Source organism: Pseudophryne corroboree, chromosome 6 (assembly GCF_028390025.1).
Source record: "Pseudophryne corroboree isolate aPseCor3 chromosome 6, aPseCor3.hap2, whole genome shotgun sequence".
Classification (NCBI taxonomy): Eukaryota; Metazoa; Chordata; class Amphibia; order Anura; family Myobatrachidae; genus Pseudophryne; species Pseudophryne corroboree.
The window spans coordinates 195,679,844-195,706,749 of record NC_086449.1 but is presented as its reverse complement, the minus strand read 5'-3'; the positions used below and the strand labels follow the sequence as shown (position 1 = coordinate 195,706,749).

General features: G+C 48.3%; 1 protein-coding gene across 2 annotated transcripts in view; it reads left to right on the top strand.

Annotated features, from left to right (window-relative positions):
• The window catches only part of ZWILCH (zwilch kinetochore protein), a 189,327-nt gene that overhangs the window by 36,959 nt on the left and 125,462 nt on the right, over positions 1 to 26,906 (top strand). For both annotated transcript variants that reach the window (XM_063925568.1, XM_063925567.1), the window contains 3 exons: positions 1,381 to 1,583; positions 14,923 to 15,002; positions 15,398 to 15,553. In XM_063925568.1, the coding sequence (XP_063781638.1) occupies positions 1,381 to 1,583; positions 14,923 to 15,002; positions 15,398 to 15,553 (439 nt within the window). The remainder of the gene's footprint in view (positions 1 to 1,380; positions 1,584 to 14,922; positions 15,003 to 15,397; positions 15,554 to 26,906) is intronic.

The following is a 26,906-nucleotide window of genomic DNA, read 5'->3' as shown; positions in this document are numbered from 1 at the left end:
TCTAACCATTATGACGCTTCCAAGTTTAGTACAGCCAAACTTTTGGCTTTTCTACAGCAGGGCCTAGATTTAGGCCTGCGTCTGGCCTCCCTCAAGGTTCATATTTCTGCCTTGTCGGTGTGGTTTCAGAGAAAAATTGCGACTTTACCTGCTGTTCATACTTTCACTCAGGGTCTGTTGCGTATCCAACCTCCCTATGTACCGCCTGTGGCTCCTTGGGACTTGTCGGTGGTTTTGGAGGCGTTACAGGAGCCTCCATTTGAACCTCTTGGTTCAAGCTGACCTTAAGTGGCTTTCCATTAAGGTGGTGTTCTTGCTGGCTATTGCCTCTGCTAGAAGAGTATCGGATTTGGGTGCCTTGTCTTGTAGTTCCCCATATCTGATTTTTTACCGTGACCGGGCGGTTCTTAGGACTCCTCCCGGATATTTACCTAAGGTGGTTTCTTCGTTCCACCTTAATCAGGAGATTGTGGTTCCAGCTTTTGTTTCTCCTGATTTCTCTCCCAAAGAGCGGTCTTTGGATGTGGTACGGGCTCTCCGTATCTATGTGAAGAGAACTGCTTCTATTCGAAAGTCTGATTCTCTCTTTGTTTTGTTTGGATTTCACAAACGTGGCTGGCCTGCTCACAAGCAGACCCTGGCCAGGTGAATTAGAATGGTGATTGCACATGCTTATGTGAAGGCTGGTCTGTCAGCTCCTGTTCACATTACGGCCCATTCTACTCGGTCTGTTGGACCTTCTTGGGCGGCCCAACATGGTACGACCCTTGACCAATTGTGCAAGGCGGCTACGTGGTCCTCCGGGAACACGTTCATAAGGTTCTATGCCTTCGATACTGCCGCTTCCCAGGATGCTTCCTTTGGACGCCGGGTTCTTGTGCCCGCTACAGTGCGTCCCCTCCCATAAGGAACTGCTTTAGGACATCCCCATTGTCCAGACTTGTGGAGCCCAGTGTACCCCGCAGCAGAAAACGAGTTTTATGGTAAGAACTTGCCCTTGTTAAAACTTTCTGCGAGGTACACTGGGCTCCACAAGGCGCCCACCCTGTCGCACTTAGCTTCTTTGGGTTGATATGGCATTAGCCGCTGACACTTCTCTTGTCGTGAGAGTGTGGTGTATGTGGCTACTAACCGTTGTCGTCTCTTTTCCTGCTACTGCATTGGGCTGGTTAACTAAACTGAGCTCCTGTGCTGGGAGGCGGGGTTATAGAGGAGGCGGCGCTGTGCATTCTGGGAACAGTCAAAGCTTTGAGCCTGTTGGTGCCTCGGATCAAGATCCTACTCTACACCCCATTGTCCAGACTTGTGGAGCCCAGTGTACCTCGCAGAAAGAGTTTTAACAAGGGTAAGTTCTTACCATAAAACTCGTTTTATTTTTAGGCAGCTACTTTCCAGCTACACCTTGACACACAATCCCAACATGAGCGAGGTTAGGAATGGGGAATCGGTGGAAGTTCTCCCTCATCTGTGGGTGCGATGCGATGCCTCGGATGCAGAGGGCACCTGCTGGCTTGCTGCTGAGCCTATTAAAATGAACAAGAATGAGATAATGGGAATGAGCTTCCGTATGGTGACTTGTACAGGTAACTGAAAATGTTTTACTACTGATAGAGAAGCATTAAATAGAGTTATATACTGTTGGACGGAAGATACAATTTATATACTGTAACCTGGACAGAAGATACCATATACAGGATATGTATTCAGTTTGCGGTCTACTTTAGAAATCTGAAGTATGGTTGCCTTCAAGTTCTTTTGATCCCCCTTTCTGTATAAAAGCCATATAGAATGCCTTCTTCTGGCTACCACTAAACTGCTGAATAAATGGTGCCTGTGTACCACTGCAGTTTTGTCAGATACCATTTCAAGGACCTATAGGTTCTCTAAAGACCTGAACGTTGAAAGATGGAGACCATGTAGACTATGTATAATTTAATAATATCTATCACCATATATTTATCTGTAGTATATTTTCTAAATGAAATGGGCACCCCTACTGGCAAACATACAGCCCTCACAGATCTAGGGGTCTATTCAATTCAAGTCTGAATTCCACACTTGTCGGAAAAACTACAGTTTCCAACATTTTATGGTCGAATCCAGATTCGACCTATTCAATCAAACACGTTGATCGGCAGATTAACCGCGGATCCACGTGTTTTGTCGGATTAGCGGACAAATCCGACAGGTTTTGTCCCCGTTTCAGACAATGTCAATCCGACTTAAAAAGAGTCGGATTGGCATTGTTGGAAACTGCAAAACCTGTCTGATTTGGCCACAAATTGAATACTGAAATGTTGGATCCTTTCCGTCGGAAAGGCTCCGACATCAGTTGAATAGACCCACTAGTCTACATCGATGATATCGTCTTCCTTGCTGAAAACGTGATGGTGCCCAAAACATCCTAATTAAGCTCTGTGCAAATGCAGCAAAGTTTGGCTTACAAATAAATGCAGAAAAGCACAAGTACGTTTATACTGGAGCTACACCTACGCAGCTAAACGTAGATGTAAACATCATTGAACAAGTGGATAACTTTTTAAATACAGTGCATCCGGAAAGTAATCACAGCGCTTCACTTTTTCCACATTTTGTTATGTTACAGCCTTTTTCCAAAATGGAATAAATTATTTTTCTCCCTCAAAATTCTACACACTATGGGGTATATGCAATTTCCGGGCGAATTGCGGCACTTTTTCGCCCGTTTTTAAATTCGACACAATTCGACCGTCGAATTCCGGCAGGTGGGTGCCGGAATTCGACATATTCAATAAACGAATTCGACAGTCCCGCTGTCGAAAAACGGCCGATTTGACGGATTTTGATTAGATTTTTAAAAATGTTTACAAAACGGTTAAAAACCCGAAAAAAATTTGCGTGGGGTCCCCCCTCCTAAGCATAACCAGCCTCGGGCTCTTTGAGCCAGTCCTGGTTGCCAAAATACGGGGAAAAAAATGACAGAGGATCCCCCGTATTTTAACAACCAGCACCGGGCTCTGCGCCTGATCCTGGTGCAAAAAATACGGGGGACAAAAAGAGTAGGGGGTCCCCCGTATTTTTTGTACCAGCACCGGGCTCCCACGCTGCGCTCGCGCTGCGCTCCATGCTCCCACACACCAACGGCACTCACAGGGTGCAGGGCGCTAGGGGGAGCGCCCTTGGCAGCAGGTTACTGGAGCCTTTATTCACTGGCAAAAACGCATGTTAGGGGTGCCTGGGCACTGTGTATGTAACTCCGCCAGTATAATATTTTAAATTTGAGCGGGACTGTAGCGCGCCGGGAGGGGGCGTGGCTTATCCGCACAGCTTACCAGCTCCATTTTCTCTACTTCACAGTGCATGCAGAGACGCTGGCCCGGACCTCCACTCTCCTTACAAGTGCAGGGGGGGGGGGGCACAGGCAATTGGTGCTATATATTAACAGCGCAGGCATCATATATTATTTGTTTAGTAGTATATGGGCGCAGGGGTGTGAGCTGGCATGCTCCCTCTGTGTTCTCTCTACAGGCTTCCCTGTGGGTCTGTCCCCTTTGGCCAGTGTGAGTGTGTGTGTGTCGATATGTCTGAGGCTGAGTGCTCCTCCCCGGAGGAAGTTACTGGGGGCGCAGAGAAGGATTTGGGAGTGACTCTGTCAGCACAGCCGACTGCTGATTGGGTGAATATGTTGAGTACATTGAATGCAAATGTGGCGTTATTGTCTAAGAGGCTGGATAAATCTGATTCTCAGACACAAATGTGGAGAAAATCCATGGAGGACGACTTCTCCCAGGTACAGGCCCCCTCAGGGTCACAGAAACGTTCCTTTACCCAGATGGCAGATACAGATACTGACACAGACTCTGATTCCAGTGTCGACTTTAGTGAGGCCAGTTTACATCCAAAATTGGTAAAGAGTATTCAGTACATGATTGTGGCTATTAAAGATGTTTTACATATTTCTGAAGAACCTCCTGTTCCAGATACAAGGGTTTATTTAAAGGGAAAAAGCCTGAGGTGAAGTTTCCCCCCTCTCATGAACTGAACGCTCTTTGTGAAAAGGCTTGGGAGTCGCCTGACAAAAGGTGGCAGATTCCCAAGATAATTTTTATGGCATATCCTTTCCCCTCTGACGACAGGGAGAAAAGGGAGTCATCTCCCAATGTGGACAAGGCTCTGTCCCGACTGTCCAAAAAGGTGGCGCTTCCATCTCCTGACATGGCTGCCCTCAAGGATCCTGCGGATCGCAAGTAGGAAACGACATTGAAGGCCATTTATGTCACTACGGGTGCATTCCTCAGGCCTGCCGTGGCATCGGCGTGGGTGAGTAGTGCTATTGCTAAGTGAGCTGATAATTTGGCATCTGACATGGATACCCTGGATAGGGATAACATTCTTTTGACTCTCGGTTATATCAGGGATGCTGCAGCTTACCTAAAGGATGCGGCGAGTGATATTGGCCTCTTGGGATCAAGGGCCAATGCCATGGCGGTCTCGGCCAGGAGGGCGCTGTGGATTCATCAATGGAATGCTGATGCCGACTCCAAGAAAGCTATGGAAGCTCTCCCTTTTAAAGATAGTGTCTTGTTTGGTGACGGCCTTACTGACCTGGTGTCTACCGCTAAAGCGGGTAAGTCATCTTTTCTTCCTTATGTTCCCGCACAACAGAAAAAGGTGCCCCATTATCAGATGCAGTCCTTTCGGCCTAATAAATACAAAAAAGGAAGGGGCTCGTCCTTCCTCGCTTCAAAAGGTAGAGGAAGGGGAAAAAGGTCGCCTGCTGTGTCTGGCGCCCAGGACCAAAAGTCCTCCCCTGCCTCTGCCAAGTCCACCGCATGACGCTTGGGCTCCCCAACGGGAGTCCGTGCCGGTGGGGGCCCGTCTCCGAATCTTCAGTCAGGTCTGGTTTCAATCGGACCTAGATCCTTGGGTCTTAGACATAGTGTCCCAGGGGTACAAGCTGGAGTTTCAGGAGATGCCCGCCCGTCGATTTTTCAAATCAGCCTTGCCAGTTTCTATTCCAGAAAGGGAAGTAGTACATGCTGCGATACAAAAGCTGTGTCAATAGAGGGTCATTGTCCCGGTTCCCCCGTCCCAACGGGGGGAAGGGTTCTATTCGAGCCTCTTTGTCATGCCAAAGCCGGACAGCTCGGTCAGACCGATCCTGAACCTAAAATCCCTCAATCCGTACTTGAAAACTTTCAAGTTCAAGATGGAATCTCTTCGAGCTGTAATCTCCAGCCTAGAAGGGGTGGATTTTATGGCATCCGTCGACATAAAAGATGCCTACTTACACGTCCCGATATATCCTCCTCATCAGGCCTTCCTGAGATTTGCAGTGCAGGATTGTCATTACCAATTTCAGGCGTTGCCGTTTGGGCTTTCCATGGCCCCGAGAGTCTTCACCAAAGTGATGGCAGAAATGATGGTACTCCTACGCAAGCAAGGTGTCACAATTATCCCGTACTTGGACGATCTCCTGATAAAGGCGAGATCAAAAGAGCGGTGGTGGCTGCAAAGTTCTCACCTTCTAGAGGGACGCAGGTTCGGAATCCAAGATTGGGTCCTGCTGACCACAGATGCAAGTCTCCGAGGCTGGGGTGCAGTCACACAAGGAAGAAGTTTCCAGGGAAAATGGTCAAGCCAGAAATCTTGTCTACACATAAATGTTCTCGAGTTAAGAGCCATTTACAACGGCCTTCTGCAAGCGAAAAACCTTCTTCTAGGTCTACCTGTCCTGATTCAGTCGGACAACGTAACAGCGGTGGCGTACGTAAACCTCCAGGGCGGAACAAGGAGCAGAGCGGCAATGGCGGAGGCCACATGAGTTCTCCGCTGGGCGGAAAAGCACGTGACCGCTCTGTCAGCGGTCTTCCTTCCGGGCGTAGACAACTGGGAAGCAGACTACCTCAGCAGACACGATCTCCATCCAGGAGAATGGGTCCTTCATCAAGAGGTATTTGCAGAAGTGACAAGGCGTTGGGGAATTCCTCAAATAGACATGATGGCGTCTTGCCTCAACAAGAAGCTTCCGAGGTATTGTTCCAGGTCAAGGGACCCCCAAGCCAGCGCAGTGGACGCCCTGGTAACTCCGTGGGTGTTTCAGTCTGTGTATGTGTTCCCTCCACTTCCTCTCATTCCAAAGGTGTTGAGGATCATAAGACGAACAAGGGTTCCGGCAGTACTCGTCGTTCCAGATTGGCCACGGAGGGCCTGGTATCCGGATCTTCAGGAATTGCTCATAGAAGATCCTTGGCCGCTTCCTCTCAGAGAGGACCTGTTATTGCAGGGGCCATGCGTATTTCAGGACTTACCGCGGCTGCGTTTGACGGCGTGGAGGTTGAACGCCAAATCCTAGCTCGTATAGGTATTCCCGGGGAAGTCATCCCCACTCTCCTTAAGGCTAGAGAGGAAGTCACGGCGAAGCATTATCACCGTATTTGGAGAAAATGTGTTGTGGTGTGAAGCCAAAGAAGCTCCTGTGGAGGAGTTTCAGCTGGGTCGTTTCCTCCATTTTTTGCAGGCAGGCGTGGATGCAGGCCTGAAATTGGGTTCCATCAAAGTCCAGATTTCGGCTTTATCTATTTTCTTTCAAAAAGAACTGGCCGCCCTTCCTGAAGTTCAGACTTTTGTGAAGGGAGTGCTGCATATCCATCCTCCGTTGTGCCACCCGTGGCACCGTGGGATCTTGAAGTGGTGTTACAATTTCTTATGTCCCATTGGTTTGAACCTTTGCGAAAGGTTGAGTTAAAATTTCTCACTTGGAAAGTGGTCATGCTTTTGGCCTTAGCGTCCGCCAGACGGGTGTCAGAATTGGCGGCTTTGTCTCTCAAGAGCCCATATTTGATTTTTCATGTGGATAGAGCAGAATTGAGGACTCGTCAACAATTTCTGCCGAAGGTGGTTTCTTCGTTTCACATAAATCATCCTATTGTGGTGCCTGTGGCTACGGATGCTGTGGCAGTGCCAAAATCTCTTGATGTCTTTGAAAATTTATGTCGCCAGGACGGCTCTTTTTGTTCTGTATGCTTCCAACAAGATTGGAAATCCTGCTTCCAAGCAGACTATTGCACACTGGATTTGTAATACGATTCAGCACGCTCATTCTTCGGCTGGGTTGCCGTTGTCAAAGTCGGTAAAGGCACATTCTACCAGGAAGGTAAGCTCATCTTGGGCGGCAGCCCGAGGGGTCTCGGCACTTCAACTTTGCCGAGCAGCTACGTGGTCGGGTTCAAACACCTTTGCTAAGTTCTACAAGTTTGATACCCTTGCTGATGAGGACCTCATGTTTGCTCAACCGGTGCTACAGAGACGTCCGCACTCTCCCGCCCGGTCTGAAGCTTTGGTATAGACCCTATGGTCCTTCTGGAGTCCCCAGCATCCTCTAGGACGTAAGAGAAAATAGGATTTTAATACCTACCGGTAAATCCTTTTCTCCTAGTCCGTAGAGGATGCTGGGCGACCATCCCAGTGCATACTGTTCCTTGCAGTTGTATTGTTGTTGGTTGTTTTCAGTTACACGACGGTTGTGTATCGGTTATGTTCAGCCTGTTGCTATTTTTTCGTTTATACTGTTATCTGGTATTCCTGCTAATCCAGTTGTACGGTGTGTTTGAGGTGTGAGCTGGTATGTATCTCACCCTTAGTTTAACAAAAATCCTTTTCCTCGAAATGTCCGTCTCCCCTGGGCACAGTTCCTATAACTGAGGTCTGCAGGAGGGGCATAGAGGGAGGAGCCATTTCACACCCAGTAAAACTCTTATAGTGTGCCCATGTCTCCTGCGGATCCCGTCTATACCCCCATGGTCCTTTTGGAATCCCCAGCATCCTCTACGGACTAGGAGAAAAGGATTTACCAGTAGGTATTAAAATCTTATTTCTCTAACGTCCTAGTGGATGCTGGGAACTCCGTAAGGACCATGGGGAATAGCGGGCTCCGAAGGAGGCTGGGCACTCTAGAAAGATCTTAGACTACCTGGTGTGCACTGGCTCCTCCCACCATGACCCTCCTCCAAGCCTCAGTTAGATTTCGTGCCCGGCCGAGGTTGGATGCACACTAGGGGCTCTCCTGAGCTCTTAGAAAGTTATAGTCTTAGAATTTGTTATTTTCAGTGAGACCTGCTGGCAACAGGCTCACTGCAGCGAGGGACTAAGGGGAGAAGAAGCGAACTCGCCTGCTTGCAGCCGGATTGGGCTTCTTAGGCTACTGGACACCATTAGCTCCAGAGGGATCGACCGCAGGCCCAGCCTTGATGTTCGGTCCCGGAGCCGCGCCGCCGTCCCCCTTACAGAGCCAGAAGCAAGAAGATGGTCCGGAAAATCGGCGGCATGAAGACTCTGTCTTCACCAAGGTAGCGCACAGCACTGCAGCTGTGCGCCATTGCTCCTCTCACACACTTCACACTCCGGTCACTGAGGGTGCAGGGCGCTGGGGGGGGCGCCCTGAGGCAGCAATAAAAACACCTTGGCTGGCTAAAATACCTCAATATATGGCCCCAGGGGCTATATATGAGGTAAATACCCCTGCCAGAATTCCATAAAAAACGGGAGAATAGGCCGCGAAAAAGGGGCGGAGCCTATCTCCTCAGCACACTGGCGCCATTTTTTCCCTCACAGCTCGGCTGGAGGGAAGCTCCCTGGCTCTTCCCTGCACAGTAAGAGGGAAAAGAGAGGGGGGGCATTAAAATTGGCACTGTATACAGTATATTATATAAAAGCTATTAGGGACATAACTCAGTTAGTCCCTGTATATATATAGCGCTCTGGTGTGTGCTGGCATACTCTTACTCTGTCCCCCCAAAGGGCTTTTGTGGGTCCTGTCCTCGTTTAGAGCATTCCCTGTGTGTCTGCGGTGTGTCGGTACGGCTGTGTCGACATGTTGAATGAGGAGGCTTATATGGTGACAGAACAGAGGCCGATATATGTGATGTCGCCCCCTGTGGGGCCGACACCAGAGTGGATGGATAGGTGAAAGGTATTAACCGACAGTGTCAACTCCTTACATAAAAGGGTGGATGACGTAACAGCTGTGGGACAGCCGGCTTCGCAGCCCGCGCCTGCCCAGGCGTCTCAAAGGCCATCAGGGGCTCAAAAACGCCCGCTCTCTCAGATGGCAGACACAGATGTCGACACGGAGTCTGACTCCAGTGTCGACAAGGTGGAGACATATACACAATCCACTAGGAACATCCGTGACGTGATCCCGGCAATAAAAAATGTGTTATACATTTCTGACTTTAACCCAAGCACCTCTAAAAATGGGTTTTAGGTTTGGGGAGAAAAAACAGGCAGTGTTTTGTTCCCCCATCAGATGAATAAATGAAGTGTGTGAAAGCGTGGGTTCCCCCGTTAAGAAACTGGTAATTTATAAAAAGTTACTGATGGCGTACCCTTTCCCGCCAGGTGGATAAGTTACGCTGGGAGATATCCCCTAGGGTGGATAAGGCGCTCACACGTTTGTCAAAAAAGGTGGCACTGCCGTCTTAGGATACGGCCACTTTAATAGGTACCTGTTGAGAAAAAACAGGAGGCTATCCTGAAGTCTGTATTTACACACTCAGGTACTAGACTGAGACCTGCAGATAGTGCTGCTGCAGCGTGGTCGGTGACCCTGTCAAACAGGGATACTAGTTGGCAAACATAAAAACATATTAAAGACGTCGTCTTATATATGGGGGATGCACAGAGGGATATTTTGCCGACTGGCATCCAAAATAAATGTAATGTCCATTCTGTCAGGAGGATATTAGTGACCTGTCACTGGACAGGTGATGCTGACCTTAAAAAGCGCATAGAGAGCCTTATAAGGGTGAGGAATTATTTGGGGATGGTCTCTGGGACCTCGTATCCACAGCAACTGCTGGGAAGAAATAATTTTACCTCAGGTTTCCTCACAGACAAAGGTACAGTCCTTTCGGCTTCAGAAAAGCAAGCGGGTCAAATGGCGCTTCCTTTCTGTACAGAGACAAGGGTAGAGGGAAAAAAGCTGCACCAGTCAGCCTGTTCCCAGAATCAAGATTCTTCCCCCGCCTCCTGTGAGGCCACACCATGACGCGGGTGCTCCACAGGTGTAGCCAGGTACGGTGGGGGGCCGTCTCAAAAATTTCAGCAATTAGTGGGCTCGCTCACAGGTGGATCCCTGTTTCTTTCAAGTAGTATTTCAGGGGTACAAGCTGGAATTCGAGATGTCTCCCCCCAGCCGTTTCCTAAAATATGCCTTGCTGACAACTCCCTCAGGCAGGGAGGCTGTGCTAGAGGCAATTAATAAGCGGTATTCCCAGCAGGTAATACTCAAGGTGCCCCTACTTCAACAAGGACGGGGTTACTATTCCACACGGGTTGGGGTACCGAAACCGCATGGTTCGGTGTGACCCATTTTATATTTAAAATCCTTGAACACAAAAATTCAAGTTCAAGATGGAATCGCTCAGGGCGGTTATTCCAAGCCTGGACGAGGGGGATTACATGGTATCCTGGGACATCAAGGATGCTTACCTGCATGTCCCCATTTACCATCCTCGCCAGGAGTACCTCAGATTGTGGTACAGGATTACCATTACCAAGTCCAGACACTGCCGTTTGGACTGTATATGGCACCGAGGGTGTTTTATCAAGGTAATGGCCGAAATGTTGATACTCCTTCAAAAAAAGGGAGTTGTAATTATCCCGTACTTGGACAATCTCGTTATAAGGGCGAGGTCCAAGGAGCAGTTGGTAGTCGGGGTAGCACTATTTTGGAAAGTGCTACAACAGCATGGTTGGATTCTAAACAGTCCAAAGTCACAGCTGGTTCCTATGACACGTCTACTGTTCCTGGGGATGGTTCTGGACATAAACCAGAAATAGTGTTTCTCCCGGAGGAGAAAGCCAAGGAGTTGTCATCTCTAGTCAGAGACCTCCTGAAGCCAAAATAGGTAGCGGTGCATCATTGCACGCGAGTCCTGGGAAAAATGGTAGCTTCCTACGAAGCAATCCCATTAGGCAGGTTCCATACAAGAACTTTTCAGAGGGACCTGTTGGACAAGTAGTCCGGATCGCATCTTCCGATGCATAGGCTGATAACCCTGTCTCCGAGGACCAGGGTATCTCTACTGTGGTGGCTGCAGAGTGCCCATCTTCAAGAGGGCCGCAGGTTCGGCATACAGGACTAGGTCCTAGTGACCATGGATTCCAGCCTTTGAGGCTGGGAGGCAGTCACACAGGGAAGAAATTTCCAGGGACTTTGGTCAAGTCAGGTTATTTCCCTACACATAAATATTCTGGACCTGAGGGCCATTTACAATGCCCTGAGGCCGGCAAGGCCTCTGCTTCAAAACCAGCCGGTACTGATCCAATCAGACAACATCACGGCAGTCGCCCATGTAAACCAACAGGGCGGCACAAGAAGCAGGATGGCGATGGCAGAAGCCACAAGGATTCTCCGATAGGCGGAAAATCATGTGTTAGCACTGTCAGCAGTGTTCATTCCCGGAGTGGACAACTGGGAAGCAGATCTTCTCAACAGACACGACCTCCACCCGGGAGAATGGGGACTTCCTCCAGAAGTCTTCCAATAGGATTGTACACCATTGGGAAAGGCCACAGGTGGACATGATGGCGTCCCGCCTCAACAAAAAGCTATAAAAGATATTGCACCGGGTCAAGGGACCCTCAGGCGATAGCTATGGACGCTCTGGTAACACCGTGGGTGTACCAGTCGGTTTATGTGTTCTCCCCTCTGCCTCTCATACCAAAGGTACTGAGAATAATAAGAAGGCGAGGAGTAAGAACGATACTCGTGGATGGCCAAGAAGAGCTTGGTACCCAGAACTTCAAGAATTTATATCAGAGGACCCATGGCCTCTGCCACTCAGACAGGACCTGCGGCAGCAGGGGCCCTGTCTGTTCCAAGACTTACCGCGGCTGCGTTTGTCGGCATGGCGGTTGAACGCCGGATCCTGAAGGAAAAGGGCATTCCGGAGGAAGTCATTCCTACGCTTACTAAAGCCAGGAAAGAGGTTACAGCAACTCATTATCACCGCATATGGCAAAAATATGTTGCATGGTGTGAGGCCGAAAGGGCCCCAACAGAGGAATTTCAACTAGGTCGATTTCTGCATTTCCTGCAAGCAGGAGTGAATATGGGCCTTAAATTGGGTTCCATTAAGGTACAGATCTCGACTCTGTCGATTTTCTTTCAAAAAGAACTAGCTTCAGTACCTGAAGTTCAGACATTTATAAAAGGAGTGCTGCATATTCAGCCCCCGTTTGTGCCTCCAGTGGCACCTTGGGATCTCAACGTGGTGTTGAGTTTCTTAAAATCACATTGGTTTGAACCACTAAAAACCGTGGATCTGAAATATCTCACGTGGAAGGTGGTTATGTTATTGGCCTTGGCTTCTGCCAGGCAAGTATCAAGTTGGCGGCTTTGTCTTGTAAAAGCCCTTATTTGATTTTCCATATGGATAGGGCAGAATTGAGGACTCGTCCCCAGTTTCTCCCAAAGGTGGTGTCAGCGTTTCACCTGAACCAGCCTATTGTGGTGCCTAGGCTACTAGGGACTTGGAGGACTCCAAGTTGCTAGACGTTGTCAGGGCACTGAAAATATATGTTTCCAGAACGGCTAGAGTCAGAAAATCTGACTCGCTGTTTATCCTATATGCACCTAACAAGCTGGGTGCTCCTGCTTCTAAGCAGACTATTGCTCGTTGGATTTGTAGTACAATTCAGCTTGCACATACTGTGGCAGGCCTGCCACAGCCAAAATCTGTCAATGCCCATTCCACAAGGAAGGTGGGCTCGTCTTGGGCGGCTGCCCGAGAGGTCTCGGCTTTACAACTTTGCCGAGCAGCTACTTGGTCAGGGGCAAACACGTCTGCAAAATTCTACAAATTTGATACCCTGGCTGAGGAGGACCTGGAGTTCTCTCATTCAGTGCTGCAGAGTCATCCGCACTCTCCCGCCCGTTTGGGAGCTTTGGTATAATCCCCATGGTCCTTACGGAGTTCCCAGCATCCACTAGGACGTTAGAGAAAATAAGAATTTACTCACCGGTAATTCTATTTCTCGTAGTCCGTAGTGGATGCTGGGCGCCCATCCCAAGTGCGGTTTATCTGCAATACTTGTACATAGTTATTGTTAACTAAATCGGGTTATTGTTGAGCCATCTGTTGAGAGGCTCTATTGTTTCATACTGTTAACTGTGTTTCATATCACGAGTTGTACGGTGTGATTGGTGTGGCTGGTATGAGTCTTACCCGGGATTCAAAATCCTTCCTTATTGTGTACGCTCGTCCGGGCACAGTACCTAACTGAGGCTTGGAGGAGGGTCATGGTGGGAGGAGCCAGTGCACACCAGGTAGTCTAAGATCTTTCTAGAGTGCCCAGCCTCCTTCGGAGCCCGCTATTCCCCATGGTCCTTACGGAGTTCCCAGCATCCACTACGGACTACGAGAAATAGAATTACCGGTGAGTAAATTCTTATTTTTTTTTGCAGTTGAGCCATTATTGGCTGACTGTGCATGAATCTAAGTTGCACTGCGCATGTGCTGCAATAGTACGGAGAGGATTTATTCACAGAGTGATTGAAAGTCAGGGCCCACTTGGGGACGGAGAGTGATGGCAAAAATGCATATGTGTCGTGACCGTTTTCAAAATGCAGACGTGTCGGAGACTGCAGTCCCATACACAGCTGTAATAGCTCCAGCATCTTACTTCCTGCGGCCGTGCTGCATGAAAACAGGACTACTCAGAAGTTCAATGATCGACTGATCTCCGACCGAAGCCACTTGGTTTACTCACCCAATGGGACTCGCATCTCTGCCAGTGGGCATCTTTATACAAATCCAGACTGCTGCTTTTACATATTTTTTTACATATTTTTGCACAATCGCTGCGTACACATTTGCATGTGCGAATGCATTTGCACACATCTCTGAATCAGGCCCTGAGTTTGTTCTGTTCGCCCAGATTCAGGTCTTCCAGAGCAACGGTTATCAAACATTCCTGTCCTCAGAACCCCAAACAGCTAACATTTGCCAGGTCACCCAGCAGGTGCACAGGTGTATTCATTACTCACTGACAAATTTTAAAAGATCCACAGGTGGAGATAATTATTCCCTTTGTGATTCTGTGAGGAGACCTAGAAACCATGCACTGTTTGGAGTACTGAGGACCGAGTTTGAGAACCTCTGCTCCAGAGTGATCTCAGGAAGGATTGGGGTTGGCCCTATCTCTATTTCTCATACTGATGATTTCCTTTGCCAAATACCTGTATAATGTAAGCCTGGTAATCTCATACATGAAATACAAATTACAAGTTATATCTGGTGAAACATTGGAAGTATTATTATTATTTTTTTTTAATATGGCTTTTTCATATTTTCTCTTTGAATAAATAATGATTCAGTAAAATGTTATTTGTCACATAAAATCGTATTTATAAAACTGATGAGATTTGGTTGTTAATGGTTGTTTTATATGTTCTGATATGTAAAAACACAGATTTAAAAAAGTGAGTGGTTTGTTAATATGACTGTTTATCATCATCATCATATTGGGCCTGGTTCTGCAGAGTTTGAAGTTTAGAGGGGCGTGTCCAAATTGCAGAGTAAAAATAAGCTGTCCAGCGTTTGTGGGCTACATACAAAAATAGCCAGTATTTAACCTGTATACAAAACTAAAAAAAACACAATAAATGTATTTGCACCCCTTATATTGCATCTTGGTTTGTCCAGTTGCAGTTACTTGCTCTCTCTTGCTTTACACCCAACTCTAAATCAGGCCCGTTGTGTCTTTATGCTTTTCTCATTACCTGGTGGATATTCATGCACTCTGCATGCATTTCAGTAATTCACCCATTAAAGCACTCTTGCATGCATGCATGCATGCATGCATGTGACAATAAAGACAAATGTACGAGCCATAAATGTTTGTTAGAAAGTTATTTAGCCCCGATTTCTTTCTTAGGTCCAACTGCAGACAAAAGCTCTTTTCCAAGTCTGGATACTCTCAAAAAATCCCACAAGGAGAGACATCATTCGTCTGCTGTAAGTGTGTGTCCTCATTTCAGTAGTAAGAGCTTTACATTCTTTTGTTGAATACTTTTTTGTGGGTGTTACCCGATCATAAAAAGGCATTGGGTCCTAATAAGCATGACGCCATGGCACCAGATCTTACCATTTGTACTGCTATGGTATAAATGAGGCTTCTTTCTCATATATAGTGTATAATACTCAAGTGTCCTCCTAAAACATTTGTTGAATGTTTTATGAAGATAGATTATTGTCCTTTATCCTTTATGACAGTACATTCCATAGTACCTGTATACGACACAGTAAATCACGGTCTGCCGCGCACCATGTCCTAAAATGGGCGCTATCTCTTTTTGGTGGTATGAACAGTAGCCCTACAATTCTTATTTGATGTTATTTATTTCTACTAGATGCAGACAAAAGGATTTGCTCAGTACGATTTATTTAGCTACTGCACAGTGGAAAACTCCATTATAGAATCACAAACAAGTGTCACAGTGGACTTTGTGTGGAATGGTGTGGACCACATCCTACAGATCCCACCTTTGACTTCTGCTTCAACGCTGGTATGACAAACGCACAACTATTATCTTGTGTCTCATTTTTTTTTTTTTGTCCTCTTCTTTTTGACTTCCACTAATTAGTAATGCAACCTAGCTGTCTGCTTCTTCATGCTGTTATGATACTCAATATAATATACAGTAATATGCAGTTTTGTGCCTAAAGTTTTATGGCCTATGTCAGCTTTCTCTTTACCACCTTAAATAAAAGCCCGTCCCCTGACTGTTTGTTTCTCTGCCATTGCCACACACACACACTTTCATACCCCAAACCCACCAGCTTGGCCACTGTTCTTCTCTGGCTCCTCTGCACTGACTGCATCATGACTTGCAGTACTGGCGGGAGAAGAGAGATGAGTGCAGTCAGGAACCATAGATACGCCTTGCGTCATGTATAGTGGCACAGATCACACCTTATCAATATGACCATTGCCCTAAGTTTTACTGAAACGATAATGGTGGTTTGAAAATGAGCCCAGGAAGATGTGAATTATTCTGTATGCTGATAACACCACACATTTCTCTATCGTCCTAGTGGATGCTGGGGTTCCTGAAAGGACCATGGGGAATAGCGGCTCCGCAGGAGACAGGGCACAAAAGTAAAGCTTTCCGATCAGGTGGTGTGCACTGGCTCCTCCCCCTATGACCCTCCTCCAAGCCAGTTAGATTTTTGTGCCCGGCCGAGAAGGGTGCAATCTAGGTGGCTCTCCTAAAGAGCTGCTTAGAGAAAGTTTAGCTTAGGTTTTTTATTTTACAGTGAGTCCTGCTGGCAACAGGATCACTGCAACGAGGGACTTAGGGGAGAAGAAGTGAACTCACCTGCGTGCAGGATGGATTGGCTTCTTGGCTACTGGACATCAGCTCCAGAGGGACGATCACAGGTACAGCCTGGATGGTCACCGGAGCCTCGCCGCCGGCCCCCTTGCAGATGCTGAAACATGAAGAGGTCCAGAATCGGCGGCAGAAGACTCCTCAGTCTTCTAAAGGTAGCGCACAGCACTGCAGCTGTGCGCCATTTTCCTCTCAGCACACTTCACACAGCAGTCACTGAGGGTGCAGGGCGCTGGGAGGGGAGCGCCCTGGGAGGCAAATGAAAACCTATTTGGCTAAAAAATACCTCACATATAGCCTCCGGGGCTATATGGAGATATTTAACCCCTGCCAGAATACACTAAAGAGCGGGAGACGAGCCCGCCGGAAAAGGGGCGGGGCCTATCTCCTCAGCACACAGCGCCATTTTCCTTACACAGCTCCGCTGGTCAGGACGGCTCCCAGGTCTCTCCCCTGCACTGCACTACAGAAACAGGGTAAAACAAGAGAGGGGGGGCAAAATAGTGGCAAAAATTATATTATAAAAGCAGCTATACAGGGAGCACTTATTATAAGGCTATCCCTGTCATATATAGCGCTTTTGGTGTGTGCTGGCAAACTCTCCCTCTGTCTCCCCAAAGGGCTAGTGGGGTCCTGTCTTCGTTAAGAGCATTCCCTGTGTGTCTGCTGTGTGTCGGTACGTGTGTGTCGACATGTATGAGGACGATATTGGTGTGGAGGCGGAGCAATTGCCAAATATGGGGATGTCACCTCCTAGGGGGTCGACACCAGAATGGATGCCTTTATTTATGGAATTACGGGATAGTGTCAACACGCTAAAGCAGTCGTTTGTCGACATGAGACGGCCGGACAATCAGTTAGTGCCTGTCCAGGCGCCTCAAACACCGTCAGGGGCTGTAAAACGCCCTTTGCCTCAGTCGGTCGACACAGACCCAGACACAGGCACTGATTCCAGTGGCGACGGTGACGAATCAACCGTATTTTCCAGTAGGGCCACACGTTATATGATTTTGGCAATGAAGGAGGCGTTACATTTAGCTGATACTACTGGTACCACTAAACAGGGTATTATGTGGGGTGTGAAAAAACTACCTATAGTTTTTCCTGAATCAGAAGAACTAAATGATGTATGTGATGAAGCGTGGGTTGCCCCCGATAAAAAGATGCTAATTTCAAAGAAGTTATTAGCTTTATACCCTTTCCCGTCAGAGGTTAGGGCGCGCTGGGAAACACCTCCTAGGGTGGATAAGGCGCTCACACGCTTATCTAAACAAGTGGCGTTACCCTCTCCTGAGACGGCCGCACTTAAAGATCCAACAGATAGGAGGATGGAAAATATCCAAAAAAGTATATACACACATACAGGTGTTATACTACGACCAGCTATAGCGTCAGCCTGGATGTGCAGTGCTGGAGTAGTTTGGTCAGAGTCCCTGATTGAAAATATTGATACCCTGGATAGGGACAATGTTTTACTGTCTTTAGAGCAAATAAAGGATGCATTTCTTTATATGCGTGATGCACAGAGGGATATCTGCACACTGGCATCACGGGTAAGTGCTATGTCCATTTCGGCCAGAAGAAGTTTATGGACGCGACAGTGGTCAGGCGATGCGGACTCAAAACGGCATATGGAAGTTTTGCCGTATAAAGGGGAGGAGTTATTTGGAGTCGGTCTATCAGATTTGGTGGCCACGGCTACAGCCGGGAAATCCACCTTTTTTACCTCAAGCTACTCCCCAACAGAAAAAGACACCGACTTTTCAACCGCAGTCCTTTCGTTCCTTTAAAAACAAGAGAGCAAAGGGATATTCATATCTGCCACGAGGCAGAGGAAGGGGGAAGAGACACCAACAGGCAGCTCCTTCCCAGGAACAGAAGCCCTCCCCCGCTTCTACAAAAGCCTCAGCATGACGCTGGGGCTTCTCAAGCGGACTCGGGGGCGGTGGGCGGTCGTCTCAAGCATTTCAGCGCGCAGTGGGCTCACTCGCAGGTAGATCCCTGGATCCTGCAGATAATATCTCAGGGGTACAGGTTGGAACTAGAGACAGATCCGCCTCGCCGTTTCCTGAAGTCTGCTTTACCAACGTCCCCCTCCGAAAGGGAGACGGTTTTGGAAGCCATTCACAAGCTGTACTCTCAGCAGGTGATAGTCAAGGTACCTCTTCTACAACAGGGAAAGGGGTATTATTCCACTCTATTTGTGGTACCGAAGCCGGACGGCTCGGTAAGACCTATTCTAAATCTGAAGTCCTTGAACCTGTACATAAAGAAGTTCAAGTTCAAAATGGAGTCACTCAGAGCAGTGATAGCGAACCTGGAAGAAGGGGACTTTATGGTGTCCTTGGACATCAAGGATGCGTACCTCCACGTTCCAATTTACCCCTCACACCAGGGGTACCTCAGGTTCGTTGTACAAAACTGTCACTATCAGTTTCAGACGCTGCCGTTCGGATTGTCCACGGCATCTCGGGTCTTTACAAAGGTAATGGCCGAGATGATGATTCTTCTTCGAAGAAAAGGCGTATTAATTATCCCATACTTGGACGATCTCCTAATTAAGGGCAAGGTCCAGAGAACAGCTAGAGAGGGGATTAGCACTGTCTCAAGAAGTGCTAAAACAGCACGGCTGGATTCTGAATATTCCAAAATCCCAGTTAATGCCGACAACTCGTCTGCTGTTCCTAGGGATGATTCTGGACACGGTTCAGAAAAAAGTTTTTCTCCCGGAGGAAAAAGCCAAGGAGTTGTCCGAGCTTGTCAGGAACCTCCTAAAACCAGGAAAGGTGTCTGTACATCAATGCACAAGAGTCCTGGGAAAAATGGTGGCTTCTTACGAAGCAATTCCATTCGGCAGATTCCATGCACGAATTTTCCAGAGGGATCTGTTAGACAAATGGTCAGGGTCGCATCTTCAGATGCACCAGCGGATAACCCTGTCTCCAAGGACAAGGGTATCTCTTCTGTGGTGGTTGCAGAGTGCTCATCTATTGGAGGGCCGCAGATTCGGCATACAGGATTGGATCCTGGTGACCACGGACGCCAGCCTGAGAGGCTGGGGAGCAGTCACACAAGGAAGAAACTTCCAGGGAGTGTGGACGAGCCTGGAAACGTCTCTTCACATAAACATTCTGGAACTAAGAGCAATCTACAATGCTCTAAGCCAGGCAGAACCTCTGCTTCAAGGAAAACCGGTGTTGATCCAGTCGGACAACATCACGGCAGTCGCCCATGTGAACAGACAGGGCGGCACAAGAAGCAGGAGTGCAATGGCAGAAGCTGCAAGGATTCTTCGCTGGGCAGAGAATCATGTGATAGCACTGTCAGCAGTGTTCATCCCGGGAGTGGACAACTGGGAAGCAGACTTCCTCAGCAGACACGACCTTCACCCGGGAGAGTGGGGACTTCATCCGGAAGTCTTCCACATGCTGGTAACCCGTTGGGAAAGACCAATGGTGGACATGATGGCGTCTCGCCTCAACAAAAAACTGGACAGGTATTGCGCCAGGTCAAGAGATCCGCAGGCAATAGCTGTGGACGCGCTGGTAACGCCTTGGGTGTACCAGTGGGTGTATGTGTTTCCTCCTCTGCCTCTCATACCAAAAGTATTGAGAATTATACGGCAAAGAGGCGTAAGAACGATACTAGTGGTTCCGGATTGGCCAAGAAGGACTTGGTACCCGGAACTTCAAGAGATGATCACGGAAGATCCGTGGCCTCTACCTCTAAGGAGGGACTTGCTTCAGCAGGGTCCCTGTCTGTTTCAAGACTTACCGCGGCTGCGTTTGACGGCATGGCGGTTGAACGCCGGATCCTAAAGGAAAAAGGCATGCCGGAAGAAGTCATTCCTACTTTGATTAAAGCAAGGAAGGAAGTAACCGTGCAACACTATCACCGCATTTGGCGAAGATATGTTGCGTGGTGCGAGGATCGGAGTGCTCCGACGGAGGAATTTCAACTGGGTCGATTCCTACATTTCCTGCAATCAGGATTGTCTATGGGTCTCAAATTGGGATCTATTAAGGTTCAAATTTCGGCCCTGTCGATTTTCTTTCAAAAAGAATTGGCTTCAGTTCCTGAAGTCCAGACTTTTGTTAAGGGAGTGCTGCATATACAGCCTCCTGTGGTGCCTCCAGTGGCACCGTGGGATCTCAATGTGGTTTTGGAATTTCTAAAATCTCATTGGTTTGAACCACTAAAAAAGGTGGATTTAAAATATCTCACATGGAAAGTGACCATGTTACTAGCCCTGGCTTCGGCCAGGAGAGTGTCAGAACTGGCAGCTTTATCTTACAAAAGCCCATATCTGATTTTCCATTCGGACAGGGCAGAACTGCGGACTCGTCCGCATTTTCTCCCTAAGGTGGTGTCAGCATTTCATCTGAACCAGCCTAGTGTAGTGCCTGCGGCTACAAGTGACTTGGAGGACTCCAAGTTACTGGACGTTGTCAGAGCATTAAAAATATATATTGCAAGGACAGCTGGAGTCAGAAAATCTGACTCGTTGTTTATATTGTATGCACCCAACAAGATGGGTGCTCCTGCGTCTAAGCAGACGATTGCTCGTTGGATCTGTAGCACAATCCAACTTGCACATTCTGTGGCAGGCCTGCCACAGCCTAAATCTGTAAAGGCCCACTCCACAAGGAAGGTGGGCTCATCTTGGGCGGCTGCCCGAGGGGTCTCGGCATTACAACTTTGCCGAGCAGCTACGTGGTCAGGGGAGAACACGTTTGTAAAATTTTACAAATTTGATACTCTGGCTAAGGAGGACCTGGGGTTCTCTCATTCGGTGCTGCAGAGTCATCCGCACTCTCCCGCCCGTTTGGGAGCTTTGGTATAATCCCCATGGTCCTTTCAGGAACCCCAGCATCCACTAGGACGATAGAGAAAATAAGAATTTACTTACCGATAATTCTATTTCTCGGAGTCCGTAGTGGATGCTGGGCGCCCATCCCAAGTGCGGATTATCTGCAATAATTGTACATAGTTATTGTTAACTAATTCGGGTTATTGTTAAGAAGCCATCTTTCAGAGGCTCCTCTGTTATCATACTGTTAACTGGTTTTGATCACAAGTTGTACGGTGTGATTGGTGTGGCTGGTATGAGTCTTACCCGGGATTCAAAATTCCTCCCTTATTGTGTACGCTCGTCCGGGCACAGTACCTAACTGGCTTGGAGGAGGGTCATAGGGGGAGGAGCCAGTGCACACCACCTGATCGGAAAGCTTTACTTTTGTGCCCTGTCTCCTGCGGAGCCGCTATTCCCCATGGTCCTTTCAGGAACCCCAGCATCCACTACGGACTCCGAGAAATAGAATTATCGGTAAGTAAATTCTTATTATTATGTCCGGCTTTGTAATGGTATAGGGGTCTTTTTTTATACTTACCAGTTTTAAATGAATTGCACAGATTATTTGTCCACACCAGCACAAGACACAGGCTGAGTCAGCCATATCCAAAATGCTTGGGGCCAGAATATTGTGGATATTTGGATTTCTCTAACGTCCTAGTGGATGCTGGGGACTCAGTCAGGACCATGGGGAATAGCGGCTCCGCAGGAGACAGGGCACAAAAGCAAGCTTTTAGGATCACATGGTGTGTACTGGCTCCTCCCCCTATGACCCTCCTCCAAGCCTCAGTTAGGTTTTTGTGCCCGGCCGAGAAGGGTGCAATCTAGGTGGCTCTCTTAAAGAGTTACTTAGAAAAAGTTTTTAGGTTCTTTATTTTCAGTGAGTCCTGCTGGCAACAGGCTCACTGCATCGAGGGACTTAGGGGAGAGATTTTCAACTCACCTGCGTGCAGGATGGATTGGATTCTTAGGCTACTGGACATAGCTCCAGAGGGAGTGGGAACACAGGGCTCGCCCTGGGGTTCGTCCTGGAGCCGCGCCGCCGACCCCCTTGCAGACGCTGAAGATGAAGAGGTCCGGAACCAGGCGGCAGAAGACTCTCAGTCTTCATCAGGTAGCGCACAGCACTGCAGCTGTGCGCCATTGTTGTCAGCACACTTCACACAGCGGTCACGGAGGGTGCAGGGCGCTGGGGGGGGGGCGCCCTGGGCAGCAATGTATAATACCTGTATGGCGAAAAATACATCACATATAGCCCTTGAGGCTATATGGATGTATTTAACCCCTGCCAGATATCTAAAACTCCGGAGAAAAAGCCCGCCGAAAAGGGGGCGGGGCCTATTCTCCTCAGCACACAGCGCCATTTTCCCTCACAGAAAGGCTGGTGGGAAGGCTCCCATGCTCTCCCCTGCACTGCACTACAGAAACAGGGTTAAAACAGAGAGGGGGGGCACTGATTTGGCGATATGTATATATATTAAAATGCTATAAGGGAGGAACACTTATATAAAGGTTGTCCCTGGATAATTATAGCGTTTTGGTGTGTGCTGGCAAACTCTCCCTCTGTTTCCCCAAAGGGCTAGTGGGTCCTGTCCTCTATCAGAGCATTCCCTATGTGTGTGCTGTATGTCGGTACGTGTGTGTCCTGTATGTCGGTACGTGTGTGTCGACATGTATGAGGAAAATATTGGTGAGGAGGCGGAGCAAATTGCCTGTAATGGTGATGTCACTCTCTAGGGAGTCGACACCGGAATGGATGGCTTATTTATGGAAATTACGTGACAATGTCAACACGCTGCAAGCCGGTTGACGACATGAGAGGGCCGGCGAACAAATTAGTATCTGTCCAGGCGTCTCAAACACCGTCAGGGGCTGTAAAATGCCCATTTACCTCAGTCGGTCGACACAGACCCAGACACGGACACTGATTTCAGTGTCGACGGTGAAGAAACAAACGTATTTTCTTTTAGGGCCACACGTTAAGGGCAATGAAGGAGGTGTTACATATTTCTGATACTCCAAGTACCACAAAAAAGGGTATTATGTGTGAGGTGAAAAAACTACCTGTAGTTTTTCCTGAATCAGATAAATTAAATGAAGTGTGTGATGATGCGTGGGTTTCCCCCGATAGAAAATTATTGGCGGTATACCCTTTCCCGCCAGAAGTTAAGGCGCGGTGGGAAACACCCCTCAGGGTGGATAAGGCGCTCACACGCTTATCAGAACAAGTGGCGGTACCATCTACGGATAGGGCCGTACTTAAGGAGCCAGCTGATAGGAGGCTGAAAAAATATCCTAAAAAGTATACACACACATGCTGGTGTTATACTGCGACCAGCGATCGCCTCAGCCTGGATGTGCAGAGCTGAGGTGGCTTGGTCGGATTCCCTGACTAAAAATATTGATACCTTTGACAGGGACAGTATTTTATTGACTATAGAGCATTTAAAGGATGCATTTCTATATATGCGAGATGCGCAGAGGGATATTTGCACTCTGGCATCAAGAGTAAATGCGATGTCCATATCTGCAAGAAGATGTTTATGGACACGACAGTGGTCAGGTGATGCAGATTCCAAACGGCACAAAGATGTATTGCCGTATAAAGGGGAGGAGTTATTTGGGGTCGGTCCATGGGACCTGGTGGCCAGGGCAACTGCTGGAAAATCCACCGTTTTTTACCCTAAGTCACATCTCTGCAGAAAAAGACACCGTCTTTTCAGCCTCAGTCCTTTCGTCCCTATAAGAGTCATATCTGCCCAGGGATAGAGGAAAGGGAAGAAGACTGCAGCAGGCAGCCCATTCCCAGGAACAGAAGCCCTCCACCGCTTCTACCAAGTTCTCAGCATGACGCTGGGACCGTACAGGACCCCTTGATCCTACAAGTAGTATCCAAGGGGTACAGATTGGAATGTCGAGAGGTTTCCCCCCTCGCAGGTTCCTGTAGTCTGCTGTACCAATGTCTCCCTCCGACAGGGAGGCAGTATTGAAAACAATTCACAAGCTGTATTCCCAGCAGGTGATAATAAATTTACCCCTCCGACAACAAGGAAAGGGGTATTACTCCACACTATATGGTGGTACTGAAGGCTAGGTGAGACCTATTCTAAATCTGAAAAATTTGAACACTTACAAGGGTTCAAATCCAGATGGAGTCACTCAGAGCAGTGATAGCAAAGAACAAGGGGACTATATGGTGTCCCGGGACATCAGGGATGCTTACCTCCATGTCCCAAAATTTGCCTTTTCTCACCAAGGGTACCTCAGGTTCGTGGTACAGAACTGTCACTATCAGTTTCAAGACGATGCCGTTGGATTGTCCAAGGCACCCCGGGTCCTTACCAAGGTAATGACCGAAAGGAGGATTCGTCTTCAAAGAAAATGGACGACCTCCTGATAAGAACAAGGTCCAGAGAACAGTTGGAGGTCGGAGTAGCACTATCTCAAGTAGTTCTACGACAGCACGGGTGGATTCTAAATATTCCAAAACCGCAGTTGTTCCGACGACACGTCTGCTGGTCCTAGGGATGATTCTGGACACAGTCCAGGAAAAGGTGTTTCTCCCAGAGGAGAAAGCCAGGGAGTTATCCGAGCTAATCGGGATCCTCCTAAAACCAGGAAAAGTGTCAGTGCATCATTGCACAAGAGTCCTGGTAAAAATGGTGGCTTATTACGAAGCGCTTCCATTCGGCAGATTTCACGCAAGAACTCTTCAGTGGGATCTGCTGGACAAATGGTCCGGATCGCATCTTCAGATGCATCAGCGGATAACCCTATATCCAAGGACAAGGGTGTCTCTCCTGTGGTGATTACAGAGTGCTCATCTTCTAGAGGGCCGCAGATTCGGCATTCAGGATTGGATGCTCGTGACCACGGAGGCCAGCCTGAGAGGCTGGGGAGCAGTCACACAAGGAGTGTGATCAAGTCTGGAGAATTCTCTCCACATAAATATACTGGAGCTAAGAGCAAATTTATAATGCTCTAAGCTTAGCAAGACCTCTGCTTCAAGGTCAGCCGGTATTGATCCAGTGGGATAACATCACGGCAGTCGCCCACGTAAACAGAAAGGGCGGCACAAGAAGCAGGAGGGCAGTGGCAAAACTGCAAGGATTTTTCGCTAGGCGGAAAATCATGTGATAGCACTGTCAGCAGTGTTCATTCCGGGAGTGGACGACTGGGAAGCAGACTTCCTCAGCAGGCACGACCTCCACCCGGGAGAGTGGGAACTTCATCGGGAAGTTTTCCGCATGATTGTGAACCGTTGGGAAAGACCAAAGGTGGACATGATGGCGTCCCGCCCGAACAAAAAAAAAATGGGACAGGTATTGCGCCAGGTCACGAGACCTTCAGGCGATAGCTGTGGACGTCCTGGTAACACCGTGGGTGTAACAGTCGGTGTATGTGTTCCCTTCTCTGCTTCTCATAACCAAGGTATTGAGAATTATAAGACATAGAGGAGGAAGAACTATACTCGTGGCTCCGGATTGGCCAAGAGGGACTTGGTAACCGGAACTTCAAGAGATGCTCACAGAGGACTAATGGCCTCGGGAGCTAAGAAGGGATTTGCTTTCAGCAAGTACCATGTCTGTTCCAAGAGGAACCGTGGCATCGGCCTTTAAGAAAGGACCTGCTCCAGCAGGGACCTTGTCTGTTCCAAGACTTACCGCGACTGCGTTTGACGGCATGGCGGTTTGAACGCCGGATCCTAAGGGAAAAGGCATTCCGGAAGAGGTCATACCTACCCTGGTCAAAGCCAGGAAGGAGGTGACCGCACAACGTTATCACCACATGTGGTAAAAATATGTTGCGTGGGTGAGGCCAGGAGGGCCCCACGAAAAAATTTCAACTAGGTCGATTTCTGCACTTCCTGCAAACAGGAGTGTCTATGAGCCTCAAATTGGGGTCCATTAAGGTTCAAGTTTCGGCCCTATAGATTTTCTTCCAGAAAGAATTGGCTTCAGTTCCTGAAGTCCAGACGTTTGTCAAGGGAGTATTGCATATACAGCCCTTGTGTGCCTCCAGTGGCACCGTGGGATCTCAACGTAGTGTTGGGATTCCTCAAATCATATTGGTTTGAACCACTCAAATCTGTGGATTTGAAATATCTCACATGGAAAGTGACCATGCTGTTGGCCCTGGCCTCGGCCAGGCGATTGTCAAAATTGGCGGCTTTGTCTTACAAAAGCCCATATTTGATTTTCCATTCGGACAGGGCAGAACTGCGGACTCGTCCCCAGTTTCTTCCTAAGGTGGTGTCAGCGTTTCACCTGAAACAACCTATTGTGGTGCCTGCGGCTACTAGGGACTTGGAGGACTCCAAGTTGCTAGACGTTGTCAGGGCCCTGAAAATATATATATATATATATAATTCCAGGACGGCTGGAGTCAGAAAGTCTGACTTGCTGTTTATATTGTAGGCACCCAAAAAGCTGGGTGCTCCTGCTTCTAAGCAGACTATTGCTCGTTGGATTTGTAGTACAATTCAGCTTGCACATTCTGTGGCAGGCCTGCCACAGCCAAAATCTGTAAATGCCCATTCCACAAGGAAGGTGGGCTCATCTTGGGCGGCTGCCCGAGGGGTCTCGGCTTTACAACTTTGCCGAGCAGCTACTTGGTCAGGGGCAAACACGTTTGCTAAATTCTACAAATTTGATACCCTGGCTGAGGAGGTCCTGG